We start from the raw sequence: 27,857 nt of genomic DNA on the forward strand, positions 1-27,857 counted from the left end.
CCTTAGCAGACAGACATGGCCCATGCTGATGGTGCAGGCTGTGCTACCTGTATTTTGTCCAGGACTCCAGTGCTGTCCATCCTACTGGCCACGTTCACAGTGTTGCCCCAGATGTCATACTGCGGCTTCTGAGCTCCGATGACACCAGCTATCACAGGTCCATGGTTCATGCCTGGGACATACCAGAGCTGCGTTAACACTCATGTCCCGGAAACTGTCTTAAACACAGAAGCTTCATAGGGCCCTCCTGACTTTTCTTTGTTAGACACACATCACTCCACATAACTCTAAAGCAAAGAAAAATAATTCCTCTAATTTTATATCCCAAAACTATTAAAATATTTATGTTTGTATTTTCCCCCCTCTGGACCTTGATTTATGCTTATATGTCCATTTATTGTTATTCCATAATAGTATAACATTGGTTAAGCTTTAAAAAACTAAGCATTATACGATCGTTTTCTATGCTGCTGTACACTCTTAGGCAAGAGATGATAATTACACTGTTGTCCAATAGCTTCGTACTTAATTCTGAAATACATGCATTTTTATGTTAAAGAGCTGCATTGAGTGCACATCCTACGGCTGTGCTGCTGCTTCTGGATGGGGGTTCCCTCCAATGTTTTACTGGAACCACCAGCCCTCTTGCATTTTCTAGTCACACGCACTGTTCTGTGTGCTTTTCACACATCGGCTTCCACGTCTCACTACAGCCTGCAGGGCGGCTTCTGTTACCGTCACGCCCGATGAGGAAGCAGGGGCATGGTGCCCTCAGACAGGCAGGAGGTGGCAGAGGCGGAGCACTGCCACAGGCAGTTGGCTTCCCAGCCCCTGCACAGAAAAACTCTGCTTTTCTATCTCTGACACAAGGTCTTCATGCACATGGCTTCTGCCTAGCTTTAGGGTGGTTGTTCTTTGGTGGCTTGCCACCAGAGAGTTTATCAAATTACAGAGGAACGCGTTTGTGCTTTTGATTCTCAAATCACCTTCCAAAGACAAGATGGTAGGGCCGAGAGGACTGAGGGAGCTCCCCAAAAGCCTCACGTTTGGAGGGGATCCCAGGGCACCTGCTCACCTGTAGTGAGCAAGGTGACACACAGATAGTGTCCAGACAAGCTCTGGAAGGTCCGTCTGGTTTTGCTGCTTGGGATTTTGGCTCTCATGAAGCTGGGCCTTATAGCTCTGCACCCATCGGAGAGAGGAAAATCCAACCTCTGGGGCCTAAGCCTGCCCACAAACTGAAATCCTCCGAAAGTCACTGGGGAAATTCATGAGTCACCTCCTGTTTGGTCCTACTGGCCAAATGACTGCCAAGACATGATGATGTATTTCTTGGATTTCTGGGGTTCATGGGCATTATGCATTATAATAAATATTATATATATATATATATATGTATGTATGTAAATATACCTATGAGGTCTGTCTGAAAGATGTCTAACCACTGGTAGTAAATGAAAATGGTTTGCATGACATTGATGTAACCTGGCAGCCAAGGAGAATGGACTGGAATGCACGTGGGGGCAATGACTTCACTGTAGTCAGCAGGGGTGCCAGATGCTGTTGAGTGAGCATGTGTACTGTGTGGCTGTCACATTCAAAATGCCCGAGCAAGTGAAGCAATGAGTCTGCATCAAATTTTGCATTACACTTGAACATTCCTCCATGGAAACTGCTTGGATGATTCAGAAGGCTGCACCTATCTGGGCAACTGGTGATTAGAAGCTTCATCACTCGACAATGTGCCTGCTCATGCATCACATCTTGTGCAGGGTTTTGGTGAAATATAGAATTGCCCAGGTGACTCAGCCCCCCTACAGACCAGATTTGTTATCCTGAGACTTCTGACTCTTCCTGAACTAAAATCACCTTTCAAAGGGCAGAGATTTCAGACTATCAATGAGATTCAGGAAAATATTACAGGGCAGCTGATGGAGACTGGAAGAACTGTGTGAGGTCCCAAGGTGTCTACTTTGAAGGGGACTGAGGGGTCATTATGCTATGTACAATATTTCTTGTATCTTATATTTTCTTCAGTAAATCTCTCCATTTTTCATATTACATGGCTGGCTGGATACCTTCTGGATAAATGCAAATATATGTGTGTATATATATATAAGTATACATTACTTCCCCAGATAATTAGGCACCCAGGCCACCATGAAGGTGATGGTTGCTCTGAGTGCCCCCTCTAAGTTAGTAATTACAATTATAAAACCATGCTTATTATATGAATACCCCTGAGGTCAGGGTGTGCTCTGACACCAGATGGAATATGGAGATTGTGTCTGCCATCAGGAGCTGAAGCTTCAAAAGTCTGATCAACTCTCTAGTTAGGGAGAGGTCAGGCCCTTCCTCACCCCAAGTGCACCAGCTCGGATACGTCCTTGTGCCAAGAATCCAGTTCAAACACACAGACACACAGTTGTTATAGGAGGGTTGGGGAGGTAGGATATCGACATACAAATAGAGACACTGAGTCGACTGATCATTTCCCTACATTTTCTCCTCGATCTAGGGCCTTCGCCTTACAGCAGGTGCCAAATGTACTAATAATGAGGGTGTTTCTGAGACATCTCTCTTCCCACTGCTGACTGCTTAGTTATATATAATAGCTTGTTATAGATCTTAGGCGAAGCTTCCTCTTTGCAGTGGGAAGGTAGGCAGGAAACATACTACAAACAGTGTTCCATCCAATCTTTGAAGGTTCACAGCAGGTGAGAAAGAAATTCTCTTCTGCTTTTGTGGAGTACTCAGCAAAACTCTTGCCTCTACTTTAAACATCACAAAAATTCACTCCAGCTCTGTTGCAAGGGCCGGAGTGCCTAGGCACCAGCTGCAGGCCTCTCAGCGGTGATCTCAGCCTCTTCTGACACCAGCTTTTCTTTTGACTGGTCTGAGTCCCGCTGGCCCAGTGGCTTGGGGTCAGCGGAGAGAGACTGGGCGGATTATTGCTGGCAATGGGGCGATCTACTTATGTGCAAGTGTGTGCAATTTGTGGTTCCCATTAACTGTTTCTGCAGCCTACCATGTAGAGGAAAGAACATCAGGAGCAAATTTGGCTCTTAGTATTTGTATTATCATTTTCTGGGGGGCAATATTACTCTTCTGATGGCACTGTGCATGGACGTAGAGCAAGGAAGCCATCCCTGGGAGAGTCCAAGGGTTTGGGGAAAGGTGGACTTAAAGCCCAACAGAAAAACTGAGATTAGGCTTCTTTAGAAATCTGAAAGAGCTGGCATGTGGGCTGACTGTATGATTAGTTACTCAGTAATCAGTGTGAAGTAAATACACACTGGAGGAGGTCCATCCCATTGCTCATAGGAATTCAGAAAACACTGCTAAAATCCAGACCAAGTACATTGTACTTTGATATAGCACAAATGACTAGCAAATAGTTGTCCCTGTTCCCCCTTGCAGTGAAGGGCAATGTGATTTTGGTGCATATGTGTTTGACAATAGAGGGGTCACTCCACAGTGCAATCAATTTCTTTCTTTTTTTTTCTTCTTTTTAAGGGGACGTAAAACAAAAGTTTAAGAAGCCCCTTTTCCAAGCATCAAAACAATAAAGAATCTCCAGGGTGAAAAACACGCTGTGAGTTGGATGTGGTCAGCAGGGTGGCGTGGCTGTCCTCTCACCTCTGTGTGTGGCAGAGCCTGGGCCAAGGTCCACCGTGCATGGAGCTCAGAAGTGTGTCCAGATGCTGACAATTAATAGGGCATACAGAGGGGAGGGCCCACTTCCTTAGGAAATGTATAAATATTTCTGGGTTGAAAAATGGAGAATATATGCAGAGCAGAGGAAGAAATAGCTATAAATACCACATTTTTTTAAATAGCTGAAATCTGTGCCAAAGAAATGAATAGCCATTCAAATAGACTGTGTAAAAAGATCTAGTCTTATGTGGACTTGCTTTCGGAAGAAGCAAAATGTGTTGCCAAGAAAAACATACAATGGTCGAAAGAAGCTCTCACAAATCCTGGAGTAACTGCAGACCTCACAGGGCAGCTGTATGCTAACCTCAGGCCCTAAAATGCATAGTTTCTGGATAAACGGTTGCAAAAGGCAAGTGGTCATGGGATATACTGAAGAATCAACTTAAACTAAGAAAACAACTTATTAGAAACTTTTTAAAAATTCTATAGAAAGGTAGACTTTTCTCTTAAATCTGAACATTCAGTCTGAAAAACTATAGCTATTTCAGAACCAAGGACCCATGTGGCATTCTTGCAGGTTGTGACTCCAGGAGTGTGTGACTATTCTAACAACTCTAAGTTGCACTTCACATTTTAAAAAGATGTTTGTACAGCTCTGAAGTCTGGATGCATCTCCTAGCGTAAGGTGGTCCTAGTTTTATAGGCAGCAGTCTGTGAAATCATCAAGTGGCTTAGCCCAGCTGGTGCCTTCCATGAGCTCCTCAGGGTGGCTAAGGCTATGCATGTTGTGGCTTGTCCCTGGCTGGAGGGAAGGGGACAGTGGGACTGAAATCCAGCTCACAGTCCAGTTGCTAAACCTGGGTCCAACCAAGGTGGAGTATTTTTTGTTCTAATTTGTGCCAAAGTTCTGAGAAATTCGTAACTTCCCTGAGTACTTTCCACCCGCATTCCAGTCCTGCAAGACACATTTGCCATTGCTCTACTTCAACACAAAGATTATCAACATTTCCTGGGAAGTTGCTCCTGACTTCATGCCTTCTCCACCACAGAAAGCCAGGCCTCCGCATGACGTACCCACACGCAGCTTGAAGTCATTGAAGGAGTGCTTGTTGATGGCGTCCAGTTTCGCCACCAGCGCAAAGGCGAACTCCACCATGGTGCCGATGTGCATGTACTGCCTCTCAGGCTCCTGGGGAAAAGGGAACACAGGCAGACCGTGTTAGGGCTGCACAAGCTGGGCCGTATTCCCTCTAGTCACAGACCCAGGCTCCACTCAGACAGGAACACGTAGAAACTATGGCTCCGCCACACTGCAGACACTGGCAAGACTTCAACTTCATCTGAAGGAAGCATTATGTCCCCATTCATTTTTGTGGCCACGAGGAGACGTGAAACACTAGAAGACACTGAGCAGGGCCTGCATTGTTTTAACCCAGGCACCGCCAACGGAAGGCACCTCTGGGCAGGGGCTGGCTCCTGGTTCTCCATTTGCCCCTCACCCCCAGTCACCCTCTCCTCTGCTGGGCTCTGGCCCAGGGATGCAGACATGTAGGAACTGCCGCTTCCTTGTCCCCTGGTTTTCTGTGGGACTGACCCATGGGCGGGCCGGGGGAGAATAGAGGGTGGGCAGAGAGAGAGGTCAAGGGATTCACTCCTCCTCTTCCTCACTCCGCACCTGCTACACTTCTCCCCGGGTCCGCCAACACCACTCTCTTCTTTTGTCCTTCTCCGCGAGTGGGTGTTTGGGGCTGAAACCTGTGCTCCCGCCAAACTCAGATGTTGAAGTCATAAACCCTTAGCTCCCCGAATGTCACTGTATTTACAGATGGGATCTTTAGAGGAAATTCTGAGTAAATCAGGTCATTAGTATGACGAATCCAGTATGGCAGGTATCCTTATAAGAAGAGGAAATTAGGACACAAACACAGAGAGAGACCATGTGAGCACACAAGGAGAGGACGGCCATCTACAAGCCGAGGAAAGAGGCCTCAGAAAAAACCAACCCAACTGTAAGGGTTCCCATAGGGATGAATGAGAAGAAAATCAGGGGCAATGAACACGCTTATTCAAGGTGACATGGAGATGAGGACCACCAAGGTAACAGCTAACGAAAAAGGAAAATGACAAGAGGATTATCCATCGAATCCACACAGTATTTTAATAATATGCGTGAAAAGGGAGATGAAGGCAGGGTTTCCCAACCACAGCACTGCTGATACTCACGAGGGGCAGCTCTTTGTTACAGGGACTCTTCTGTGCCTTCCAGGATGCTGGGCAGCATCCCGGGCCTCCCCCTCTAGACACCTGTAGCATGCACCCTTCCAGCTGTGACAACCACAGTGTCTCTAGACATTGCCAACTGTCCCCTGGGGAGAAAAATTGCTCCCAGCTGAGACCACTGCACTAAATAAAATAAATATGAACAGACGTGGAACTAAATTTCTGGTTGAAAAAGACTTCTTCCTTTCTTCTGGCGAATTGTCTTTTTATCTACATCTACAAAAAGGACAAATGAAGTCCTACTGTTGCCATAAATCCACAACTTAAAATTGTGAAAGAAAAACCAAACAATTTAAAAAAATTGGAACTATGAAACAGACTGTCAGCTAACTTTGGTGGAAATGCAAAATCATTTCTTGAGAACAGTTTTCCATCAGGGCAAGCTAATATTTCTTCTTTTATGACTTACAAGAAGATGATTTGGAGGTTTATGCAGTCAACTGGAAAACATCTTGCTCCTTTAATGAAGGACAAACTATTAAATCAACAGGCAAAATCCTGTGCAGTAGAAATCACCACCATCCCAGCAAGGAGGACCGATTGGCCTCTGGAGAGATGGTTTGCTTTGTCTCGGACCAAGGCCTAGCTGAACAGCCTCACTCCCTGGTAAATTATCGCCCGATCTGTTTTCCTACAGCGGGACCCACAGTAGAGGTTTGACAGGACCTCAGTAATAAATGCAGAGATTGAGTTCCAGCAGTGAGGTTTACATCCAATGTCAATAACTCATTTGGGCTTAGTAAACTCTAGAAAAAAACATGTTCAGTCTCTGGAAGAGCCAGTTCATTTAAAAAAGTCCCTATAATTGAGCTTTTGATAAATATTTGATGGCAGTATAAAGCCGCTCTTTCTCCCATGATCCAAATAATTTGTTAGACAGCTCCAAATATTTGCTGACTTCCAGGCACACAGTGAGACAGCACGTTTGTTTCTGTGGAACACATTTCATGAGCTGTTTTGGAAGTCGTGCCAGCAAGGAAAACTGCTGAAGGTAGATGCGTGTGTACAGAGGTTATTTTATGATTCAAGGGATTGCTTGGTAAAAAACCAAGGTAATATATTAGGAAAAAATTAACATGTGCCTCCTCTCTCATCCTCTCTTCTTTCCTTCTCCCCTTCTTCCATCCCTGGACTATTCACTGAGCACCGCTATGGTGGCGTCTTTCTGACTTTAAAAATCCAGAACTTCTGTCTAAGGAGCATGCTGTTCTCCACCCGGGGCTCCTGGGGGTGATGTGATCATCCCTGGGCATGATGCAACCCTGAGGGTTACAGTTCTCCCAGGGGAGCTGATGACCGCAGCGCAGCACCAACATCAGCCCCATCTGGTGGCTCTCAGCACCTGCCATTAAGGCACCAGTTAGAGAACAGGACCAGACTCACAACCTCCCAGTGTCTATTACAATCCACAGGCACAGAATAACATGGAAAACAGCCTTATTGCCACACCATCATGGATCCCTCTAGATTTGTGCAACTTGAACTACCCTGGACTCGCACTGCGCTCCACCAGACCTCGCTCTACAGAGAACATATTTTCTTAAAATACACATTGTGGGATGTCCTAGCAAACATCTTCAGCACCAACATTTTACACCTTTTTCCACGAGGAAGTTACTGAGCACCTGGCTCACTACAGACCCAGCGTCACTGTCATGAGGGCCTCTGTCACCACTTGGGTCAGGGCCCAGTGCAGCATCCAGCTCCAGCCTGACGTGGCCTGGTTTTCAAATCCACTAATGAATGGGTGGTTCAGTCTCACCTTATGAAAGCTGCAGCACCGTGACTGTGTTGCCTGCTGGACATTTCGGAACACTTGACAGCAATAGTGGATGCGTACGTGTATGTTGTATGTATGGAGGTAGGTGTGCATGCATGTATGTAGGTATGCATTTAATCCCCACCATGACGCCCCTGAAGGAGTTTTTATCTTTATCCCGTTGTGCAGATGGGAAAGGAAAACCCAGAGAGGTCAATGACTCGTGTAAGAGGCACAGTCAGGCTTTGCAGTCCGACAACCTGACTCCAGGGTCCTCGGTCGAAACGACTTTGCCTCCCTCCCTGGGGAGGCGTCCAGAACGTGGGCAGGCCTTTCTGTTTGTGTTTTATGTCACATTGTCATGTTCCCCATCTTATCCTTCCTTTCACTTTAGTCTATTAATTTCAAAATATTTTTGCATTGCCTTCCTTTTTGTAATCTTCGCGAGGGAGATTTAAATGAAATATGCAGAAACATCTAGACAACAGGTAGGCAGGTTTTCTGGGTATTCTTGCTGGTGAATGGTAACAGGTGGGCGATGGGTCTAATAGGCCATCGGCTGATGGAGAACTAGCATCGAGAATTGTCGGCTGAGGGCTCTGGAACGAGCCCCCACTCACATGGATGACTGAAATTCTACTTGAGGTCTCACTGCAGACTCAAACCTATATATCTGAAACTTATATTATTTAATTTCCCACAAGACAGCTTTTATCCTGGACTCTTCTGACTACAGTAATAGTGTCCTTAATTTCAAATCCCTGAAATAGAAACCTGAGATCCAGATGGCCTGGCCTTCCTTCCTTTTGTCCCCCTCCCTCCCAGTCTCCCAGTATCCAGGTCCACCTCCTAGAGACACATTTCTCCCATTCACCTCTCCTGTATTTTCCTAGGAGCATTGTTTACATTCTGGCCACTACTTGTCTGAAAGTTGAAAATTCAGTAAATGATTGCCAACACTTTTAAGTCACACAAAGTTGGGTTCACCTCCAGGTTCTACAGTCATTAGCTGTGTGGCCTTGGCTGAGTCACTGAACTTCTCTGGGCCTCAGTTTCCTCACCTGTGAAGTTACCTGTATCATAATGTTGTGGTTAAGATGAAGTCAATTATTATAGGCAACACATTCAGCCCGCATCCTTGGGGATCAGGATTTATTTAGTTTCCTTTGTGATAGTTTAGAAAAGTACATCACTCTGCTTGACATGAACAGCATCTTTCAGTATGAAATTGTCTTATGTGCTAGGTTAATACCTTTTTGCCTTTCTGCACATTGAGCACCTCACACAGATATATGGCTTTGACAATGACCTTAGTGTCTGACATTTTAAGTGTCTTTCAGATTCTCAGTAGCAAAGAGTAGTGGTTCATTTTCTTTCAGTTTGCAGTTTTTTATTAGTAGCTTAAAAGTAGGAGGAAATTTTTCTCTTTTTATGACACATCATAATAGCTTTGCATTTGTACAAAAATATGCAGCATTGGGGCACTGCTTTTCATTTCAACAGAGACCAAAACGATTTCCTACTTTGTGTAGTAAAGGGAACTGTGATTATTAGTTTCAATGTTTTAGCTACTATGAAACTGGAAACAAAATAGATCAGAATGGTGCCTCACTTCTTCCATGGCCAACTTGGCAGAGTCTGCGTGATATGGTTTGAATGGTGGTGTCCCGCCATGTTCACAGGTGGAAGCCCAATCCACAGTGTAATGATGGTGCTAGGAGGTGGGGCCTTTGGGAGGTGACTAGGTCAGAGGGATGGAGCCCTCACTGGTGGGATTCGTCTCCTTATCAGAAGAGACTGGAGGGAGCTTTTTTCCCCTCCCTCTGCCATCCACCATGTGAGGACACAGCAAGAAGGTGGCTGTCTGCACACCAGGAAGACAGTCCTCACCTGACACCAGGTCTGCCGGTGCCTTGATCCAGCTTCCAGAACTACGAGAAAGAATTGTTTTCTGTTTGTGACCAAGTCTAAAATACTTTTGTTATAGCAGCCTGAGCACACTAAGGCACCTCTAATGTTCCCAGACTCACTCAGCACTGGAATTACTGTTTGCACAGGTGGCTTTCCCAGAAGCAATGCAGTTACAGAGGGGCAGCCATCGGCAAGTACCTGGAATTCAGCACGGCAGGGAAAGAAAATGCCTGCTAGATGACCTGCCAGCTCAGTGAAGTCCCACACAGCTGGGCCAGGCAGCTCCTGACTCAGGTACAGATGGAGCTGTTAAGCTGAGTCAGTAGGTGTGAATGGAAAATGTTGATCATTTATTACTTTGCAACAGTTCGGTTTTGTTGATACACTGGGTGAGGGAGTACAGGAGTGCCACAGGTGGGTCACATGGAGTCTGGGATCTGACCTGGGGGAACAGAATAATGGAGAAAAGCTGGCACACTAGCTATGGTGTCGTCTTATGGGGAGAACACAGCAAGAATCAGGTGAAGTAGGAGGTAGTGCTTTGTAACCACCTCACTCAGAGCCCCGGGCCGGCTGCCAAATGTGGTTGGACATAGTCAATAAATAAAATAAACTAATAAATTCATTTACAAATAATTTTAAAATAATTTTAAAAATAAAATAAATAACTAAATAATCAAAAAGACAGCAGTAATAAAAATGCTTTGGAAATTTAACAAGCAGCAAGGCTCACACCTTGACAAGAAGAAAACCCCCTGCTGCTACCTTTTGCTGCTTTGCCTCTCCCCTCCTTTATTTTCCTGGCACCACAAGTTATTTTCTTCCAAAGTGTCACAATGGTCATCACTCTATTCGAAATTCTGAATAAAAGCTAGAGTTATAGCTTATTATATAGCAATAATACAATCAAAGCATGGGTTTGAATGAAAGTTTTCATCTCTGTATAGTACTTTATTTTGGCTTACTTAAGTTCTGAGTATAATTTGTTTGGAAAAGCTCAAAAACATTTACATAATTGCTAAGAACAGAGATAATCCAAATATTTGATTAGGATTATCAAATATATCCTATATCCATATAGGATTATATGCGATTAGGACATGAAGAATGGGCTTCCTCTACAATAGGGCCAGCAAAGGAGATGAGGTTCCAGAGTGGTCAAGTAGATGAAGTCCCAGAGTGCAACAGCGGGAAGGAGGCAATAGGGAGAGGTGAAGAGTGTGGTAAAATGAGGAGAAAATGCCGAGTCTATGGAGCAGCTCTTTCTGTGCTCTGGTTGATAACTACTGTCATCAGGAATGAAGATCGGGCTAAAAATCTACCAATTTTCAGAAGCTGGAAATGCTTTCTTTAAAATGAAGTTTCTTTTTTCTAAAACATACTCTTCAAGTGAAGAAAAACATACTAGTAAACACAAGTGTGCTATCATGGCCTGAAATCTAAAGGCCATGGCAAGGATCAAGCAGGGGCTGCATATGTGGGGCTTGGAAGAGAGTAAAGTCCTGACAGTAAAGCGAAGAGATCAACGAGATGCAAGGTCCCCCATTTCCCCCACCGTGGAGCGCATCCCAGAACATCTGTGGACCAGGGGTATGTTCATGGCAGTATGAGAGCGGGCTTAGAATGCAAGCCCATTCTCAATGCAACATTCACTTCCTGACAAATAAAAACAGCAATCGGTTGCTACACATCAGGCAACCAACATTTGGTTATACTGTCTTTAAGCTTAAAATTAGAACACGCTGTTTTATTAAAAAAACACAAGCGAAGCAAGACAAAGGCAGGCATAGAAGCCAAGCTCCAACTAGGTGCTGAGAGGCTCCTGCGCCTTGATTCTCTCAGCGGACGTGTGTGCTGCTACCGGATGGAAAAAGGCAGAGGTATCACAAATAAAAGGGAAATGTCAAAAGACTTTTATCCAGATAACTCTGCCTCTTTAGGGATTTAAGGGAAACACATTAATCCTCGACAAACCCAATGTATTTTGCAAATTAAATGTCTTTTGCCAAGTGAAATATTTGGCCAAACAATAAACAGAAGGTTTTTCACTTATAAAAATTAAGCTGAATATTTTTATAACTAGAGAAACAAGTAGGTGTGTTACAAAATGCAAAAGTGACTTTCATTTCTTATAAAAATAACTAATTTCCACATTAATATTTGTCAAGCATGTCATTTCTTCCTTTTAGAAGACTTTCACTGAACTTCAATTTTTTTCTAGGATGACCTTACCAAGATTCTAATCAAATGCTCAAAATAAAAACAGCTCATATTGAGTAAAACTCCATGCATGGACATGATGCCATGCTATGTTTCGTTTATGTCCCAAACCCCTTCTACCCGGATCTATTGGAGGGACAATTGTATCAACACGAGAAATAGTGTACAAATCACAACTATATTGTTTTTACCTTTAGCATTTTCATTACCACTCTGTCCATGGCGTTGACTGCACATTTTGCATATTAATGGAGTCTTCCTAGCAGCCTTATGCAGTGGATGTGACCCTCATTTTATATATAAGAACGGTGAAGTTCAGAAAGCTTAGGTATCACAGTAAGTAACAGGCAGTCTCACTTGCGAGTTAGTCTCTTTCCACTCTACCATGAAGGTGAATGGTTACAACCACCGGTAAGAAGTCAGGAATCAGCTCAAGGGGAGCTAAGAGGGCAAGTGCTGATGAGGGCAGACGGCGTGGGGCACCTGCCTGTAAAAGGACAGCTTTGCAAGGGTAAGAAGGCAGCAGTGAGTGAATGGTGTGGATACAAGCTTGTGGGTGCGGATGTGAATGTGGTGGGCGGGGCTGGGGAAGGAGAGGAGGAGCTGATGCAGCCTGAGCTCCAGACTCGCAGAGCTGAGCCCGCACCTGGAGTGCCCAGGTCTGTAGGCCCTTTGTCACTGCTTGTTCTCTATATGACCTCGGGTAAGTTACTGCCTTGTTGTGCCTCAGTTTCTCCATCTGTGAAATGGACTGGGGGAAAGGGGTCTCCTAGATTTGTTAAAAGTAAAGCTTCAGGAAGCATATAGTAAGTGTTCAAAAATGTCAGGGGTAAAAAAAAAAAGAGAGAGAGAGAGGGTTTGAATTATAGTAACAGGTCCATAAAGCAGAGTGAAGGAAGTGACATATTGTTCTCCTAGTAGGACCTGGGCGGGCACACACTCAATCATTCAGTAAACAAACAGGTGTGATCCTATGCCCAAGGCCCCCTGCCGGGGAATTTGGGGAACACCATGTAAAACATGGGACCTGCTGCAATCTGGATGGTGAATAAAAATCACACACATCTACACTAAAGCTGAAAGTGATGAATGCACCTAGGAGGAGTTAATAAGATCTAGACACCAAGCTCCTCAGGTTAGGGTGTAGGAAAGGCTTCTGGGAAATTCAGAGCCATGGCACTGCTGATGGGTAAGATCTGAAAGCAGGATGTGTTCAGTGCATAGCAGAGTCACCAGAAGAAACCAGTGGAAATGGGGGCACCTAGCCCACTCCCCAAGTCCCAGCAGGTTTGGGGATTTCCTGGAAACCATGCAGAGCCAACACAGGTGATCCTGATGCCCGTAGTAGGTGCACCCCACTTGGAAAGGGCACTGAGCGAACTTGGCATGGGTCTGCACAGAAGCACAGTGCATGTCTGAGGGGTGGTGTAGGAAGAGAGAGGGTGGGCTGGGCAGATGGTTGGGGGATGGAGCCAGATGGTTGGCCCTGTTTTGGGAGTAGGGAGGACAAGAACAAAATGAGGGTGGGGGGAGAATGCTGGATGTTCATGGACAGCTAGTGTGATAGCCAAGCCTGGCTCCAGGGTCGGGATGGCAGAGGATGGTTTAATGGGGGTCAAATATGCAGAGGGGAAAGGTTGAGTTATAGGTGAGATCCCTGACAGAAAGGAGGTATTTGGGAAAGAACAGGGATCATGTCCCAAAGAGTGGGGACCACAGGCAGGGGTCAGCCAAGTGAAAATCCCAGAAGCTGGACATCTGGGCAAAGGCAATGGCCAGCTCCACCAGAGGCCACAGACAGGATGCAGAGAATGAGTGGCTGGAGGCACAGAGCACCAGGAAGACAGGAGGACACATTAGTGAGGTGAGGATGGTGAACGCTGGGCCAAGTCCACATGCTGAAGGCTGACCAGGTCTTCACAGGGTGGCACCTCTGAGGATTTCTGCTTGGAGGCCCTGCGAAGGGATGGTAAGTGGCTTTTGGAGAGCTGGGATGTGCAGTGAGTATGATCAGGTCGAGGGCCCTACCTGGTCCACAACAGGATGTCAGCTAGAGAGACCCCGGATGAGGCCTGGAATCAGGGTGAGGAGAGTGAGGCCCCTACTTTGGGGACAAAACTTAAGGGGGCACCAAGAAGCTAATCAGCCATGAGAAATAACTCCTGATGCAATATTTTAAAAAATCAAAATGAATGCACAAAAATCCAGAATGAACTAGAGTACTGAAATCTTCAATGAAGACAGGATGTGGACTGACCTCATTCACCTGGAAAAATGGTAGTGTTCATGTTCAGCTGGACATTTCACATTCTATTCTGTGCCCATGAATAAGAGAGAGAGAGAAAAAGAGGATCCTGTCTTGGTGTTCCTGGAGGAGGGAGCTCTGCTTCAGCACATGGCTGTCCCTCTCTCACTTCATCCGTGGGAGGTGGGTGTGGGAGAGGAAGCTGAGCATATGGGGCTCAGCCCTTCAGGAGGACTCCACCTGCCTCCAGCAAGCTGTGCTCTGGCAAGGTCTGGTCCTCTGTCCCACCGTGAACCTGCACTGGGGCCTGTCAGGGGCCCACTGCCCTGTAGGGACAGGGGTCTTGTTTATGGACCCACAAGTTACATAAAGGTATCTGCACACACACACAGAAGCAAAACACAACATAATGGAAAACCCCCTCAAAAATCCTAGGTGATTGAAGACACTCAATTTTGTCCAAATCGCCTTTTTGACTAAATTTCGATTTGGTCAGCTTGGTTTGTGATAGCATGTTTTTAACCAAAAGATCAGGAATCATCCTGTAGTGAGCCACCTCTACACAGACAGCTCTAAAAGCCTACATTTTGCACATGTGTCTGGTCCCAAGCAGTCAGCGGATTGGTTGGGTTTTTCTTTCTCTGTCCGCCAGAGAAAGTTCAGTGAGGACTCTGGGATTCTCATGTTCTCTGGGAAGACCTTAACCACTGAGATTCGGGTGTGCACAGAGAACAGTTTGTGGTCATTGCACGATCGTTTGGTTCCATGGACAACTTGTGGGGGGAGCTAAGGTGCAAGTGTGTGGCCCACAGGCCCGTACCTGGGCGTGCTCCTGGCTGGGCACGGCACTCAGGCCCGTCGCGGCCATGTACGTGCTGCCGATGGTCTTGATCTTCTCAACTCCACTGAATTTTGGCTTGGATAGCAGCTGCGAGGCAATGACAATCATTTGGTTATTCCAGCAACTTCTACCTGGTGTGCCACCAGGATTTTTAAAATATGCAGTACCTGACTGCACATTTCATCTGGGGCACTGACCTCTTTTCCCTTAGACTATCAAATAAAAAAAAATGACAACACCCAATACAGCAACAGCTGCCTGGTGTGAATGAATCAAAATGATACCTATTTTTGTCAGGTCAGCAAAAAGTGTGTTTTTTACTATGGTACAGAATTTTAGTAATTAATTTATGTGTGCTACCAGATAAAAAAAGTTAAAAACTACTGCATTACTCAGTTGAGTGCTGACCCAAGGTCAAGCACTTTCTAGAGACATTCTCAAATTCTAGTTCACAGTAATAGTAACATGAGATTTTTCACCCACTGCTTATTTATCCTTTGACCTTGGGCTTTGTTGGGAAAGAATACTTTATGAATTTCACAAAGAATGTATGCTTGGAAGGAAATGCAGTATGATTCACTCCTAATGAACATGAATTACCTTTAAAAATTTGCTAGTGAAGGTGAAGGGACCAGGACACATGAAGATGCAGGTGACAGTGGTTTCAAATAAGGGGGCAAGGGAAGGAAACTCTGGAAGGCTGGGTATCTGCTCTGGAGGACAAAGGGATCGGTCAAAGTCAAGGACATCTTTCTGACCCTTCCTTGGGACTCCTGTTTCAAAGAAGTTTCCTTCAAGATTACATATCAGAGAATTTAAGATAGGTGAGCAAATCCCCAAACCACAAACCCAGAGCCAATCCACTCTGGAGGAGCACCGTCACCCACCCACTGGTACCGGGAACATCCATCTCACTGAGGGGCAGCTGGAGGAAATATGCCACCATTTTTCACTACAAACCCAGCATAACAGTGGAAATCTCTATTGTCACTACTTTCCCACCAGTCTTGAGTCAACCTCATGGTGATGATGATGGTAACAGAGAAATGTATAGTTTCCTCAAAACATTTAGAGGTTGGCCTGAAACCATCATATTATATAATTTCATTGCTGTATTTCAAAGTTCCATGAATCATGATAAGCTGATACTCATGGACGTCAATTTTTCTAAGTTTTGCTTCAGATTTATAAGAATAGTTAGCCAGAAGTGCGTATGTTCTTATCAGAAAACAAAACATATTATTCTTTACACAGGCAAGATATTGAAAAATGACATCCATTTTACATTCAAAATATATACCTGTCCCTTCTAAAATATATTATCCCAGGTATGCACTGCTCTTCCAACACAAAGCATGTCATCCATGCACAGTTCAGGTTGCATCTGACAGAGACCTTGGCATACGTCAGATAGACAGGCCAGTAATCCACTATGATCAACAGATTCATTGCCTTTTTTACATAAAAGTGGATGGGCAAGTATTTTCCTTGGAGCTCAAGACTTTCAAAAAATTAATGAGCACACTGGATCGGTATTTTATTGAACAGATTTTGGTAGTGGTTCCCAGCAATCATACCCTCTCACAAATAAAATACATTTGTTTCTCCAAAATTTTCAGGGACTTAAAAAGAGCCAAAAGCTTTAACTCCAGCCATGAGATATTACACTAAAGGGAAAGTTTTAAGATACAGCAAAATGAGCAACTTTAACTGCCCTGGCCCCGGGAATGCCCAGCGTGGGACTGGGGTTGCCCTTGCCCTTCCAGGGTTACTCTGAGGCACCTACATCATCAAAGTCGGCGATGATCTCATTCAAGAGCCGCAGGCACTCCAAGCCCTCCTTGTTGACATCTGATTCTGTGTAGAATTCCTTGAAGTCCGGGATGGAGGCAAACATAACGCAGACGCAGTCATAGGACTGGTGGTACAACTCCTGCCCAGGAGAAAAGGAAGAGCTCAGCACCACGCTCCTAATGCCAGTGTTTCCCCCCACTAGGGTTGGTGCCTCACACCATCTGTCCCACCCCAGTCCCAGGCCCATTCCAGACACTGGCCTTTGACCACAAGCGAAGGCTTCTAGTACGTCAGATGCAGGCTCGGAAGCCTCTACTCGCTGCCACTCCCAGCTAATATGAGATGCCCTTCCAGTTAAAGCTCTTTGGCATCCCTACCTTAGGTCTCTCTTATAAGAGACCACAGACTTCTGACTTAGGAAAAAAAGTGTTCTTTAAGCAACTGAAAGGAAACAAAGTGATTTCTCAAACGATTACATTGTCCTACAATGACTGACTCATCACAGCTTCATTTTTTGGGTTGAGATCTTTATGTACTTCCCTTTTTAGTGTCTCCTGAAAGGAGCAGATGAAACTCATCAAGTTACTTCTTAGTTACACAGAAGGAACCAGGGAAGCAACTCAGGCCACGCATCATATTGCATTAGACATCAACAGTTTTTAATACAGATGGCTGTTTTTAAATAGAAAGAGGCTCATAGTTCTTTGTCCTTGGACATGAATAAAATACAATGTCTCATAAACATAATTTCAAGGTGTTTTAATAATTTTCCCAACATACAGTTAAAATTCAGTCAAAGTTTCAGAAAGGAATGGTCGTTATGTGGGCATGGGGCTAATCCCAGGAGTGAGGATTCGCCCTCCCCCTGGTTCTGGCTCACCAGGGCACTCGGATGGCCCAACAAAGACAGGACGGCCAGGTGCCAGGGGTGGTACAATGCATCATGGGAAATGCTCCCTCCCCCCCCAGGCAATGTGAGGCCAGTTCTGAAAAGCAAGATGACCACCCTCTGAATGAGGAAAGAATGCCAGCAGCTGGCGCTTCCTGGGTGCTTGGCAGAGCGAGGAAATCCACTCTGCATGAATGCTGTCAGCGAGCTCTGTCCTCTGGGGCACCCAGGTGAATCTCTTGGCAGACACCGAGTACTTCAACATTACAATAACTCCAACGTGGCCTCTCAGAAGACCCTTTCTTCCCTCACTGAGGTCTCACAACAAACACACTAGGGCAATGGTGACCCACAGAAAGTCACAACTACTTCCTTGAAAAGCTAGACTCATGTCACCTTCCTGTTCTTAGGACAACCACCTTGTAATGCTGTCTACCACTGAAAATACAGGAACGACAGAATCAATGTTTCCCTTTCTACTCATATCTCAATGTGGGTTACCTGGCTCACTGGGCAGACTTGTACTTTCTCTCTCTGCCAATTGTTTTTGTGAACATTCATATGCTGGAAAGACAACCCCTGCATATGTGATTACCAAGCTTAGGTTCCAGCAATGCTGGCTAAGCCAGGAAGTATGGCTAACAGGGGAGAGATACCCTCTAGGAGCCTGTTCTAGTTAAAAATATCAGTTTTATAAAAGTAGCATAAATTCTACTGACTTTCCTGCTCTTAAGGAAAATGGGTACATCTAGAAAGGCAGAAGGCTAGGCCTCCCCACTGACCAACCAGACCTTGTCCATCCCCTGGGATGGGGTCTGGGCATGTGCATCTTTTCAAAAGCTACATGGATTATCCAGCTGTGCAGCTTTGATTACGAACTATGGGCTAAGTGAGGAAATGGAAGGTCAGGGTTGTTGGGTGACCCACCAAGGCTCCCAGCTGGCTGCACTGGTCTCTGGAGTCCTGGTCTAGAACTCTGAGGACTGTGAGTGCTGCTGGGGTCATGGGCTGCAAACCTTTCACCCACTCCCTCTGACAGATTGGTCACTTGGAACCTTCAGGGAGACAGCAAGGGTGAGCAGGAATCAGTGGCCCCTGGTCCCTAATTCTGGATATTCCTAGGACTGTGCTTGAGAACTGGGAGAAATTCACAAATGGAAAGATTCACAAAATCTCTGGAGTCAGTGAGACTCACAGGGCTAAGAAACATACTCTAAATCATGAGAGGTTCCCTCAGGTCTTTGGGTTGAGCTTGGGGCCACAGGGGATCACAAGCCGATTGGTCAACAGCCTGAGCTCGTCTTATATTTCCAGAGGATCTGGGGGTGGGGTTGGGCAGATAGGCAGTCTTTAAGAACATTTCAGGGTCTAGAATGGATCACTCCTGTCCATCACACAGCTGCCAAAAAGTGCCACTGAGCATTAGAATTGAGCTTAGATGTCATTTTAACATTTACTCACGTGCAATCATTCTGCTCAAGTAATGGAAAAATAGACACAAAGCCAAATACACTTCTGTGCCTACCGGGACTTTCAGTTTATTGAGTGGAATCAATTCTTCCCGAACCCTGGATGAAAAGTTGGATAATATGAATCTTCTTGTCAATAATTAAAGTGCCCAGCCCAGTGAGCGGTCAAAACTCAGAACATCAGTGAGTACGCAGCTTTCCTTTGCCTGGGGTAAGCCTGTTGCCGTGGGGCATCTGTAGGTTGGGGAAGGGGGCATGGTGGCTCCTATCCCCTCTCTCTGCTTCTCATGCTTCTACTCTGACCCTCCAACTCACTAGTCAGGCTTTCCACGCCATCCAAGGGAGGAGAATGGGAGGGAAACGTCTGTTGGAGGGAAGTTTTCCATAAACTGCATCATGCTCCCTGGGTACTAGAGCCTGGTGGACATGTGCATGGGTTATTTGAAGATTTCTCATCCCCTGTCCAATCACCAACTATCCTTCCCAAGGTCTACTTGATGTGGGCAACACATTCTCTCCTGCCTGTTCCTACTTTTTCTGCCCTGGGCTCTCTGGCTATTCTTTTAAACTTCTCTGCTGGGGTGCCTTCACCCCTCCAGGCAGCTTTTTCAAACCACATCTAAAACAACCCCACGCCAGTTGAACTTCTCTTGTGTGGTCCCAGGCAACATGCAGCACCCTTTGCCCTTCAAAGCCTTGCTGGTGCCATCGCGTCCCCACCTGCAGCTCCCTGCTCTCTCGGCCCCACACTTCAAGCAGCCCCTGCCTTCTGCACTTCCCACCTCTCAGGAACCTGCCTGTCACCTGTGCCCCACTGTGGAGGGGCTTCCCCAGGCCAATTCAAGGACTCAAGTCCTGGGGGATACATCCCACGCTGAGAAATTCCAGTCATTCACTAGGCTAGAGGTGAAGGGGGGATGCCCCACCGGCCTTCAAGTGGGACTTCCTTGTCCATGCATCTGTCCCAAATCCCTCCTCCAACCTCTATGCTCCCAGTTGATTCCTACAAAGGGTCAAGAGTCATATAACTCTCACATGTGTCAATTCTACACACTGCTCTGGAGTCACTTTGAAGTAGGGGAGGTACTGTCTGTTGTGCCACAGATGAAGTTCACTTTAGCATCCTGGTGTATACACACACACACACACACACACACACACACAACCCATCCTGAGGGCCTGCTGGGGCTTCAAACAAGGTGTTAGGGACACAGAGAGGGACAGCATATGCCCTGCCCTAAAGGAGCTTAGGGTCCAGTTGGAGAGAGAGCAAATAAAGTGAACATAAACACCAAGTGTACTTAGTGCTGTCTGTGCCCAGATAGGGAGATGCTGGGAGCTTCTCGCCTAAGTGGCAGGGAGCTTGGTATGTCCTAGAAAATGTTCAGAACTGCCACTAAGGTCCCCCAACTCCTAGACCAGCGTTCTCCTACTGACTTGGGCTATAGCTCATTTGCTGCTGTTTAGCACCTGCTGTCCCAGTCGTCAGCTAATGACTCATTCACCCAGGGGAGTCAAGTGATTAGGAAGCACAGAAACAGCCTGGTGAGTTTCCAGCCTGGCTCTATCAGGGACATGGGTGATCGTCTGCCCCAAGGTGGTTGGGAGGATGCACGGTGCTGAGAAGGGAGGTGCTGTTTTGTGTGCAAGCTGCGTCCCCCCATGTCCTCGGTAGCATCCGTATCTTGTTCTGATCAAGTGTCAGCTCCTCTAGAATGAGGCTGCCAGGCTCAAAATCACATGCCGTCCTTTCCACCCGGGGACTTGACAGAAGCTCCACTGGGCGACACAATGAGCTCCTTTCAGCCAGTGATGAAAGCTAGCTTCCACATCTGTTCAAGGGCCTCTCAGAAACATTATTTGTGACAACACAGCAGTCTGAAGAGCAGGCTTTATAAACCCGCAGGCTCCGTCTGGGTGCACGCCTGTGCCTGAGAGGTCTGCGGGCCGGGATCTGGCCAGGACACAGCTGGTAGACAAGCTCCCACAAATTTCAGGTAAGACACAGGCTGTCCCCACCATGTCCTGCAAACCTGAACTTGGAGGCAAGCGGCAGCTCTCTGCCCACATGCTGGAGCACAGGCATATGCACAGTTTCTCTCTAAAATTAAAGCTTTTCAGCATTGTTACTGAGATTGAATCATTCTGTACTCCTTATTTCAGGAGGGAAGATAATTCCTTCTGTACATCGGTGTAGTAGGTAGGAGAATCAAAGTGACCCTCCAGAAAGCTCTTTGTTAATGTGGGTCCTGGCCTAGGTCGCATGTCCCCAGGGAGAGCTGCAGAAAGCCACAGGGCGCAGTCCTTTACCCCAGGACTGAAAGCCACGCTCCTGGCCACACCCTATAGTCCTGGGGGTCTCTGCATGAAGAGGTGGTGAGTGCTCAGCTCACCCCCAAAGAGAAGGCGCAGGGTAAGGGGACAAAGTGATGACACTGGGCTTCCTTCTCCACTCTACTCAGGCCCAGAAGGGCAGGGGAAAGAAGACTTCTTGGAATCTATTGATACATTTCAGGGCTGGGTGATGGGTGGGGGAGGGGGAGGGGGAGGGGGAGGGGGAGGAGGCAGTGATTCTGAAGTTTTGCATTAAGTCTGGGCTGTTTGTTTAAAAGATAACTAAAACTGAGTGTTTACTGCATTGCATGCCAGGCTCTGCTCTAAGAGCTTTGCATAAACTAGTGCTTGAAAAATTAATCACAGCCTCTAAGAGAACGGACCCTGAGGTTCCACAGCTGTAGTGCCAGGCTTGGGACAAGAGCTTTGCTGTCGGCCGCCAAACAGGCACAGCAGGTAGAGGAAAGCTGGCCTGCAGCCCAGGAAGGGCACATTGAGCTGGTGCCGCGGGCATCATTCACCTGCAGAAGCCCTGCTCTTGTGGGTGGAGACCTCTCTCGGTCCCCAGCATTGGGCATACTCTGCCACCCCTGGCTTGGGTCTGGAATTTGGTGGAAACAATCCTGCTTGAACAGTAACAAGAGCTTCCCCCAGGGAGCCTGAGGGAGAGAGAGAGAGAGCTACACAGGATATACCTATTAGGTCCTAACACTGGAGGGGTGCCAGCAACCTTGGCCATGCATCTACACTGTTCAATAATACGGACACCATTACCATTTAGTTGCAGAAGTCCAGACACTGTCAGCCCAACCTGGCCTGGGATTCTGAGGTTAGGATGACACATGACTGGGTCAGGGGGTGCAGTGTTCCAGGACCAGTCCAGGACAGGAAGGTCTGATTGTGACAGGAGGAGTTAAGCACTGAGCCTGTTGGGATGTTGAAAGGATGGAACAGGTGTTTGCTATGCATTCAAATGAGTCTCTTTATAATAACTTTGTTCTGAGTTTTGGGAGAAAGAAACAAACAAAACCCCAAACCCTCCCTTACTGAGACTCACAGTGGGAGCTCTGAGAACCTTCGGGCCAGGCTTTGTGATTCTGTTCTTGTTCGGCACCTTTATTTAATCTTCACCTGACAGAATCACCTGTACTACCTGCAACTAGAGAACAAAACCTGCTCCAGAGGGGTGCAGAATCTTCGAGTCCATGGCATGGGCTGCTTGATGGCAGGCACCCCCTGGGCCTCCCTATAACTTTTTGTCCCCTTTTGTAGACTGCTCTGCCTGGTTCTAGGAATTGTATCTCAATCCCTTGTGGCTAAGGGCCAGGGACGACCTTTGGAATGCAAGCCGCAGGAGACAAAGCTTGTCTCTGGTAGCAAATGCTGCCTCAGTTTCCTCTCCCTGCCCCCAGAGCTTGGGTTGGAGGTCAGTGATGGGTAAGACCCCTCACAGTGGGGGGGCAACCTAAGCCAGACTCAATCACCTGGGAGGCCTTCATGGAAGGACTCAGGGGGCTACAACAAAGAACAATGGAGTCTCACCCCCCCCCCCCCCCCCTTTGAGACAGCCGAGTTCCCACGTTCTCTGGGAGAAGTGCTTCCTGGCTCTAACCCCCTTAAGCCTGAATACCTGATGGGGAGAGGTGCAGCTCCTTGCCTTGCTAGGGCGTGTCCTGGGGGAAAATCTGGCATCACAAAGACTTCCTGATAATCCTGTGAAATCTGCTCTGCTAAGAGTGCTTTCATTCATATGTTTAAGGGTTCAAGCAGTAAACCCTAAAACTCTGTTCCTGACAGACTCTGACTCATACCCTCAGATTTCTTTGAAGTGTTATCTATTATTTGATCCTTGCCGCCCTGTATTCCTGTGTATTACAACCCAATAAAAGCCCTTGGAGGGAGTGCAACGCCTTTTTCCCCTGAGAAACCAGCCACTGCTCACGGCCATTTTTCTGGGAAAATGGCTACTTCTCCTCCCCAAGCAGATCACATCATGTCTCAGTCATGATTACTCCCATCCATGGCGGCTGGGGGACTTGGAGGAAAGTTGCCCCCCACAGTCCCCAAGTAATACAGTGGCTGCTTGAGCAGCCTCCCCTACCTAAAAATAAAGTGACAGTAAAATATAAAAAGTTACAGGCAAGGGGAGCTCTGTGTTGTCTGACTAAATACAGAAGGCCTTGCGGAATGAGGTGATCACTTGAAGGGTTGTCCCATCGGTCTGAGGCCCCTAATTTCAGGTTCGACATGTGTAGCTCTACCAACCTGAGCAATGTCAGGTCAGTAGCTTGAGAGTGCAAATCTAATGATGCATGTGGGTCACGGGACCCTGAGCAAGAACCCAAGTCCCCTGACATGGCTGCCTTTGTGGCAGTAAGAGGTTGGAAATCTCAGACTGAGTTCCCATCTGTTTCCCTGCAGGGCTGTGGGCTGCCTGCTCAGGAAGACATTTCCTGAATGAAGAAATAAGCCGTCTTCACCTCTACCTGACAAACGAGGAAATGAGGCGCAGAGCTGGTCTCTGAAAAGTTCCCCAACGGCGCACACAGTGGCGAGTGCCAGAGCCAGGGTGCAAACCTGCTTCCTCTTCCTCCAGCAAGCCCACCTGGGTGCTGAAGGTGATGGGAGACACTGTGTGTGTTTTTAATTAGCAGCACTAATGAGGGGACTTGAAGAGAATTGTTACCCCAGTCTTGAGAGCACAGAGGGTAGTGCTGGTGGCATGAGGGTCACTGGCATGGCACACAGTAGGGCTGTTCAGTAAATGATGAGTCTATGTCAGCCATGAGCACTTGAGCTTGGGCACTGCCCTCCCTGCCAGATATGTGCCACTTGAATGATGGAACTCTATGCCCTGATCTGATGATCAGTGTCCACCTTACCTGGAGGGGTGTTCAGTATGACTCGCTGTGTAAGTATTCCCTGCTTTTCCCAATGCAACTGCAGAGTAAGGCATGATTCTTTTTGGGAAATGAGGAGACCAGGGCTCAGCCCCGGGAAGAAACTGGCTGAAGTTCACATGATAGGAAATGCTGGCCTAAGATCCGAGCCCACTCTGTTTAGCTCTAGGTTTCATTCTCCTTCTCCCTGCTTTCCTTATATTTCCGAAGGGGTCATCGAGATCAGATACTTGTTCCAATAAGTTGGGCAAACAGGAAAGAAGAGAAAGAATCCACAGATTCTGAAGGTTTGGTCCAGGGAGAGGTGGGAGGGATGAAGGGAATGTGCAAGGCATGTTAAGGCTCAACCCTGGGGCCTTTTCAACTTGAACTAGGCACTGTCCTGGCATCTGGTAGGACAGACACGGCCCTGTGGAGTTTAGAATGTTCTCTCCCTCGGCCTCCCCAGCCTCCAGCTCCCTGCTAGCTTCTAGTACTTTCTTGTCAGGTTCAGAAGCCACTTCCTGACAAAGGTGGCCTTTCTGGACTGCCACATTCACACTGCCAGCACCCTTAAAGACGACAGATCCTGTTCCCTCCTGTGGACTGGGGCCTCCAAGAGGAACAAGGCCACCTCTGTCCCAGTCATCTGTGTGTCCAGGCCCAGTACCAGCCTGGCCAATGGACAGGGGAAAAATTACGTACTTGATGGATTTATAAACTGAATTGATGCCTAGACATATAGACATGAGGGTCCTCTCACACTGCTAATGAAAACTGGTGGTTCCTTCCTAACAGATGTAATGATTTCATCATCTATGACCAATGGATAAATTGGTTGCTTCAGTACCAGGAGAAGTAGGAAAGTGCATGGTCTGCAGTCAGTCATGCCTGTGGCGGGACCCTGGCCTGGCTCACGTGCCCAGTATGCTCCCAGGAAGATGACAGTGTCCGGCATCTCACCTACCACTGGGCACTTCTTCATGTCAAATTTTCATGTGTTTCAGAAAAATACTGTACAAACCTTGCCTCTCCAGGTTGCTTTAGCTCATTCTAGAGCTTCATCACAATTGAGTTCATCCATCTACAGGCTTCCTGATCTCCCATTTACTCTCCATCTCACTGAAACTTTCCTAAGAACTGGGTTGCCCCTCACACATCTTTGAAACTGTGCTGTACTCAACACAGGGCTTTGCATGCAGTGGGCACTCAAATACCTGTTTCTTAAATTAATACATTCCCACTGGATATATATCTTGTAACTCAGAAATATTAACAGAGTTGCATGACATTTCATTTTGTAAGTCATTTCAACAATGACATGACACCCTAGCATTTCCAGTGCTAGTAAAATATCCATCCCTTTAGACTTTCCATAAAATTGCCATTTCCATTCATTTAAATGGATGGACTCAAGACTTTGATCTGCTCTTGTGTGGATAATTTCCAAATTCCATCTCATATGTTTGAAGTTCTAAAACCTGCAGAAGGCTCTCGGGAAAGTCATGAGAAATCAAAGAGGGGACGTGTGACATGTTCGGTTTAATTTTCCCTCTGGATTTGGGTCTCTAGTGTATGCTGGTACTAAAGGCATCCTCCTACACTAGGGACCGGCTGGCTGCTTCTGTGATATACCTGTTTGGAACTCCAGTGTCTCATATTGCATCTTCAGAACTTTATGTTACTGGGGAAAAGTTAGGAATAATGAATCAGTTCCATGCTAAGATGCTCAGTGGTGATGCTAGCTCATTCTTCTTGACTGACGTCTATACAGCTCATCAATATCCTCTTGAAAGTAGACTTGAACAGTTAGGTGTTTGAAGTGCCACAGGCATCCCGTGACTGCCTGGAGCACCCGGGCCTCACCCGGCCACCACCCTGTCCTGGCCATCAACCCCACCTGTCTCACCTCATTCTTCAGGCTCCTGGCCAGGAAGTGCTCAGCCACGTGGGCAGGAAGCACGTTCTCCAGCAGCACGCGGTTCAGGTTCTCCATGGTTTCTATCTCCTCCCGCTCTTTATTGAATTTGTTCTTCCATAAGAAGTCTAACCTACAGTAATATTCATTCTGTTACAAGAGGACACAGAGGTAAAGAAACAATAGGCATCTTGTCCTGCCAGAGAGTGGAGGTTTTAAAGAGAAAATAAAAAGAATGAAACAAAACCGAATAAAGAACCCCCAAACAGAATCGTCACCTTCCCTGCAAAACCCCCGGTCCCTGAAAATGCCTCTCACTCAACCTCTGACACAGATTTGCGAAAACAAGTTCAGGAGTGAACCATCCTCAGGAACGGAGAAAACAGTTATGTTGGAGGTTTACCAAAAAAAAAAAAAAAAAAAAAAAAAAAGGACATGAAAGCTTCTTGTTTAGTTATGTTAATAAAAGCTGAATTATTCTTGAAAAGAGGCATAACAGAATATAAATAATGAATAACTGAGAAATGGAAAGCATATTAGTAGAGAGACTGCATTATTTGATTTGCATTTAAAAATAATAGTGTTCATTTGTGGCTGTTTGCCTTTCATATTTAAAAATCAGTTTTCCCCACCACAAATTATATAATTAAGTATTCATTGAAAAATATGCATTTTTGTTTGGTATTTCATTGTACTGAGAGAATGACATTATACTTAGACAAAAGTTCATTTTCCTATCATTTAATTAAGATGGTGCCTGGTAATAAAAACATGTGCAAATGCTTTATAATGTATTAAAACTTAATGTTTTTAGAAAACCAGTTATTAACATTGTAGAAATAGAGAGGCCTGTTTATGTCAGTGGGTCTCTGGTTTTGGCATCGTTTTGTGACAAGTATGATGTAAATAATTTAATATAATGAAACAGGCTTGAGTGGACTCACCTGTAACAGCAGGCCTACTACAGGGGTGTATTTCAGCACGGGCAGTAATTTACGGACAAGTAAATGCAAAGAAGAACTAGATGCAGGGGGCTTGTTGGTTTTATGAGTTGGTTAATCGCACCAGTGACAGTACAAAACATGACGACAACAACACAGACACACACACACAAACAGCCCCTCAGAAACAAGTGACAATTAAAAAAAAATCCACATTCTGATTCCAAAGAGCGATGATCATTCACCTACTAGGTTTGATCAAACTATGTTTGATCCACTAAAAAACTGCTACTCCTCCTGTAGCGCGGCATTTATTTTTGCCTCACATAGACAGACATTTATCAAAACAGACTGCAAGTGGTATTTTTAAGTTTGTTTATAAGAACGTTTTACATTAATGTCAAATTTCCCACATTCGGTGTTTATGTCGACCATGCTGGGCACTTACTAATAATGGCCATTTGCGTGCAGAATAGATTATTTATTTGGGTCTTTTGGGGGATAAACCAGTGATGTGACTGGATTTAAACTAAAACAACAGGGCCATCCACGGTGGTGGCATTGAGAAGACAGGTCTACGCTCAAGGCCAGACAAAAACGGAACGTGCGGTGAGACCACGGAGCCTGTGGCAAGCTCGGTTCCCGCAGGTTTGGAGGGTTTCCGTGAACCATACAAAAGGGCTGCTCGGGTTTTCTGAGCGCTCACTCTTGCATCGCAGG

General features: G+C 46.2%; 1 protein-coding gene across 2 annotated transcripts in view; it reads right to left on the reverse strand.

Moving 5' to 3' along the window:
- The window catches only part of ADCY2 (adenylate cyclase 2), a 355,653-nt gene that overhangs the window by 4,942 nt on the left and 322,854 nt on the right, over positions 1-27,857 (reverse strand). For both annotated transcript variants that reach the window (XM_053657169.1, XM_053657168.1), the window contains 5 exons: positions 26,188-26,346; positions 16,700-16,846; positions 14,893-15,000; positions 4,732-4,846; positions 48-172 (listed from right to left, as the gene is read on the reverse strand). In XM_053657169.1, the coding sequence (XP_053513144.1) occupies positions 48-172; positions 4,732-4,846; positions 14,893-15,000; positions 16,700-16,846; positions 26,188-26,346 (654 nt within the window). The remainder of the gene's footprint in view (positions 1-47; positions 173-4,731; positions 4,847-14,892; positions 15,001-16,699; positions 16,847-26,187; positions 26,347-27,857) is intronic.

The sequence above is a fragment of the Artibeus jamaicensis genome, unplaced genomic scaffold (assembly GCF_021234435.1).
Source record: "Artibeus jamaicensis isolate MK-2021 breed Jamaican fruit bat unplaced genomic scaffold, CSHL_Jam_final scaffold_369, whole genome shotgun sequence".
Classification (NCBI taxonomy): Eukaryota; Metazoa; Chordata; class Mammalia; order Chiroptera; family Phyllostomidae; genus Artibeus; species Artibeus jamaicensis.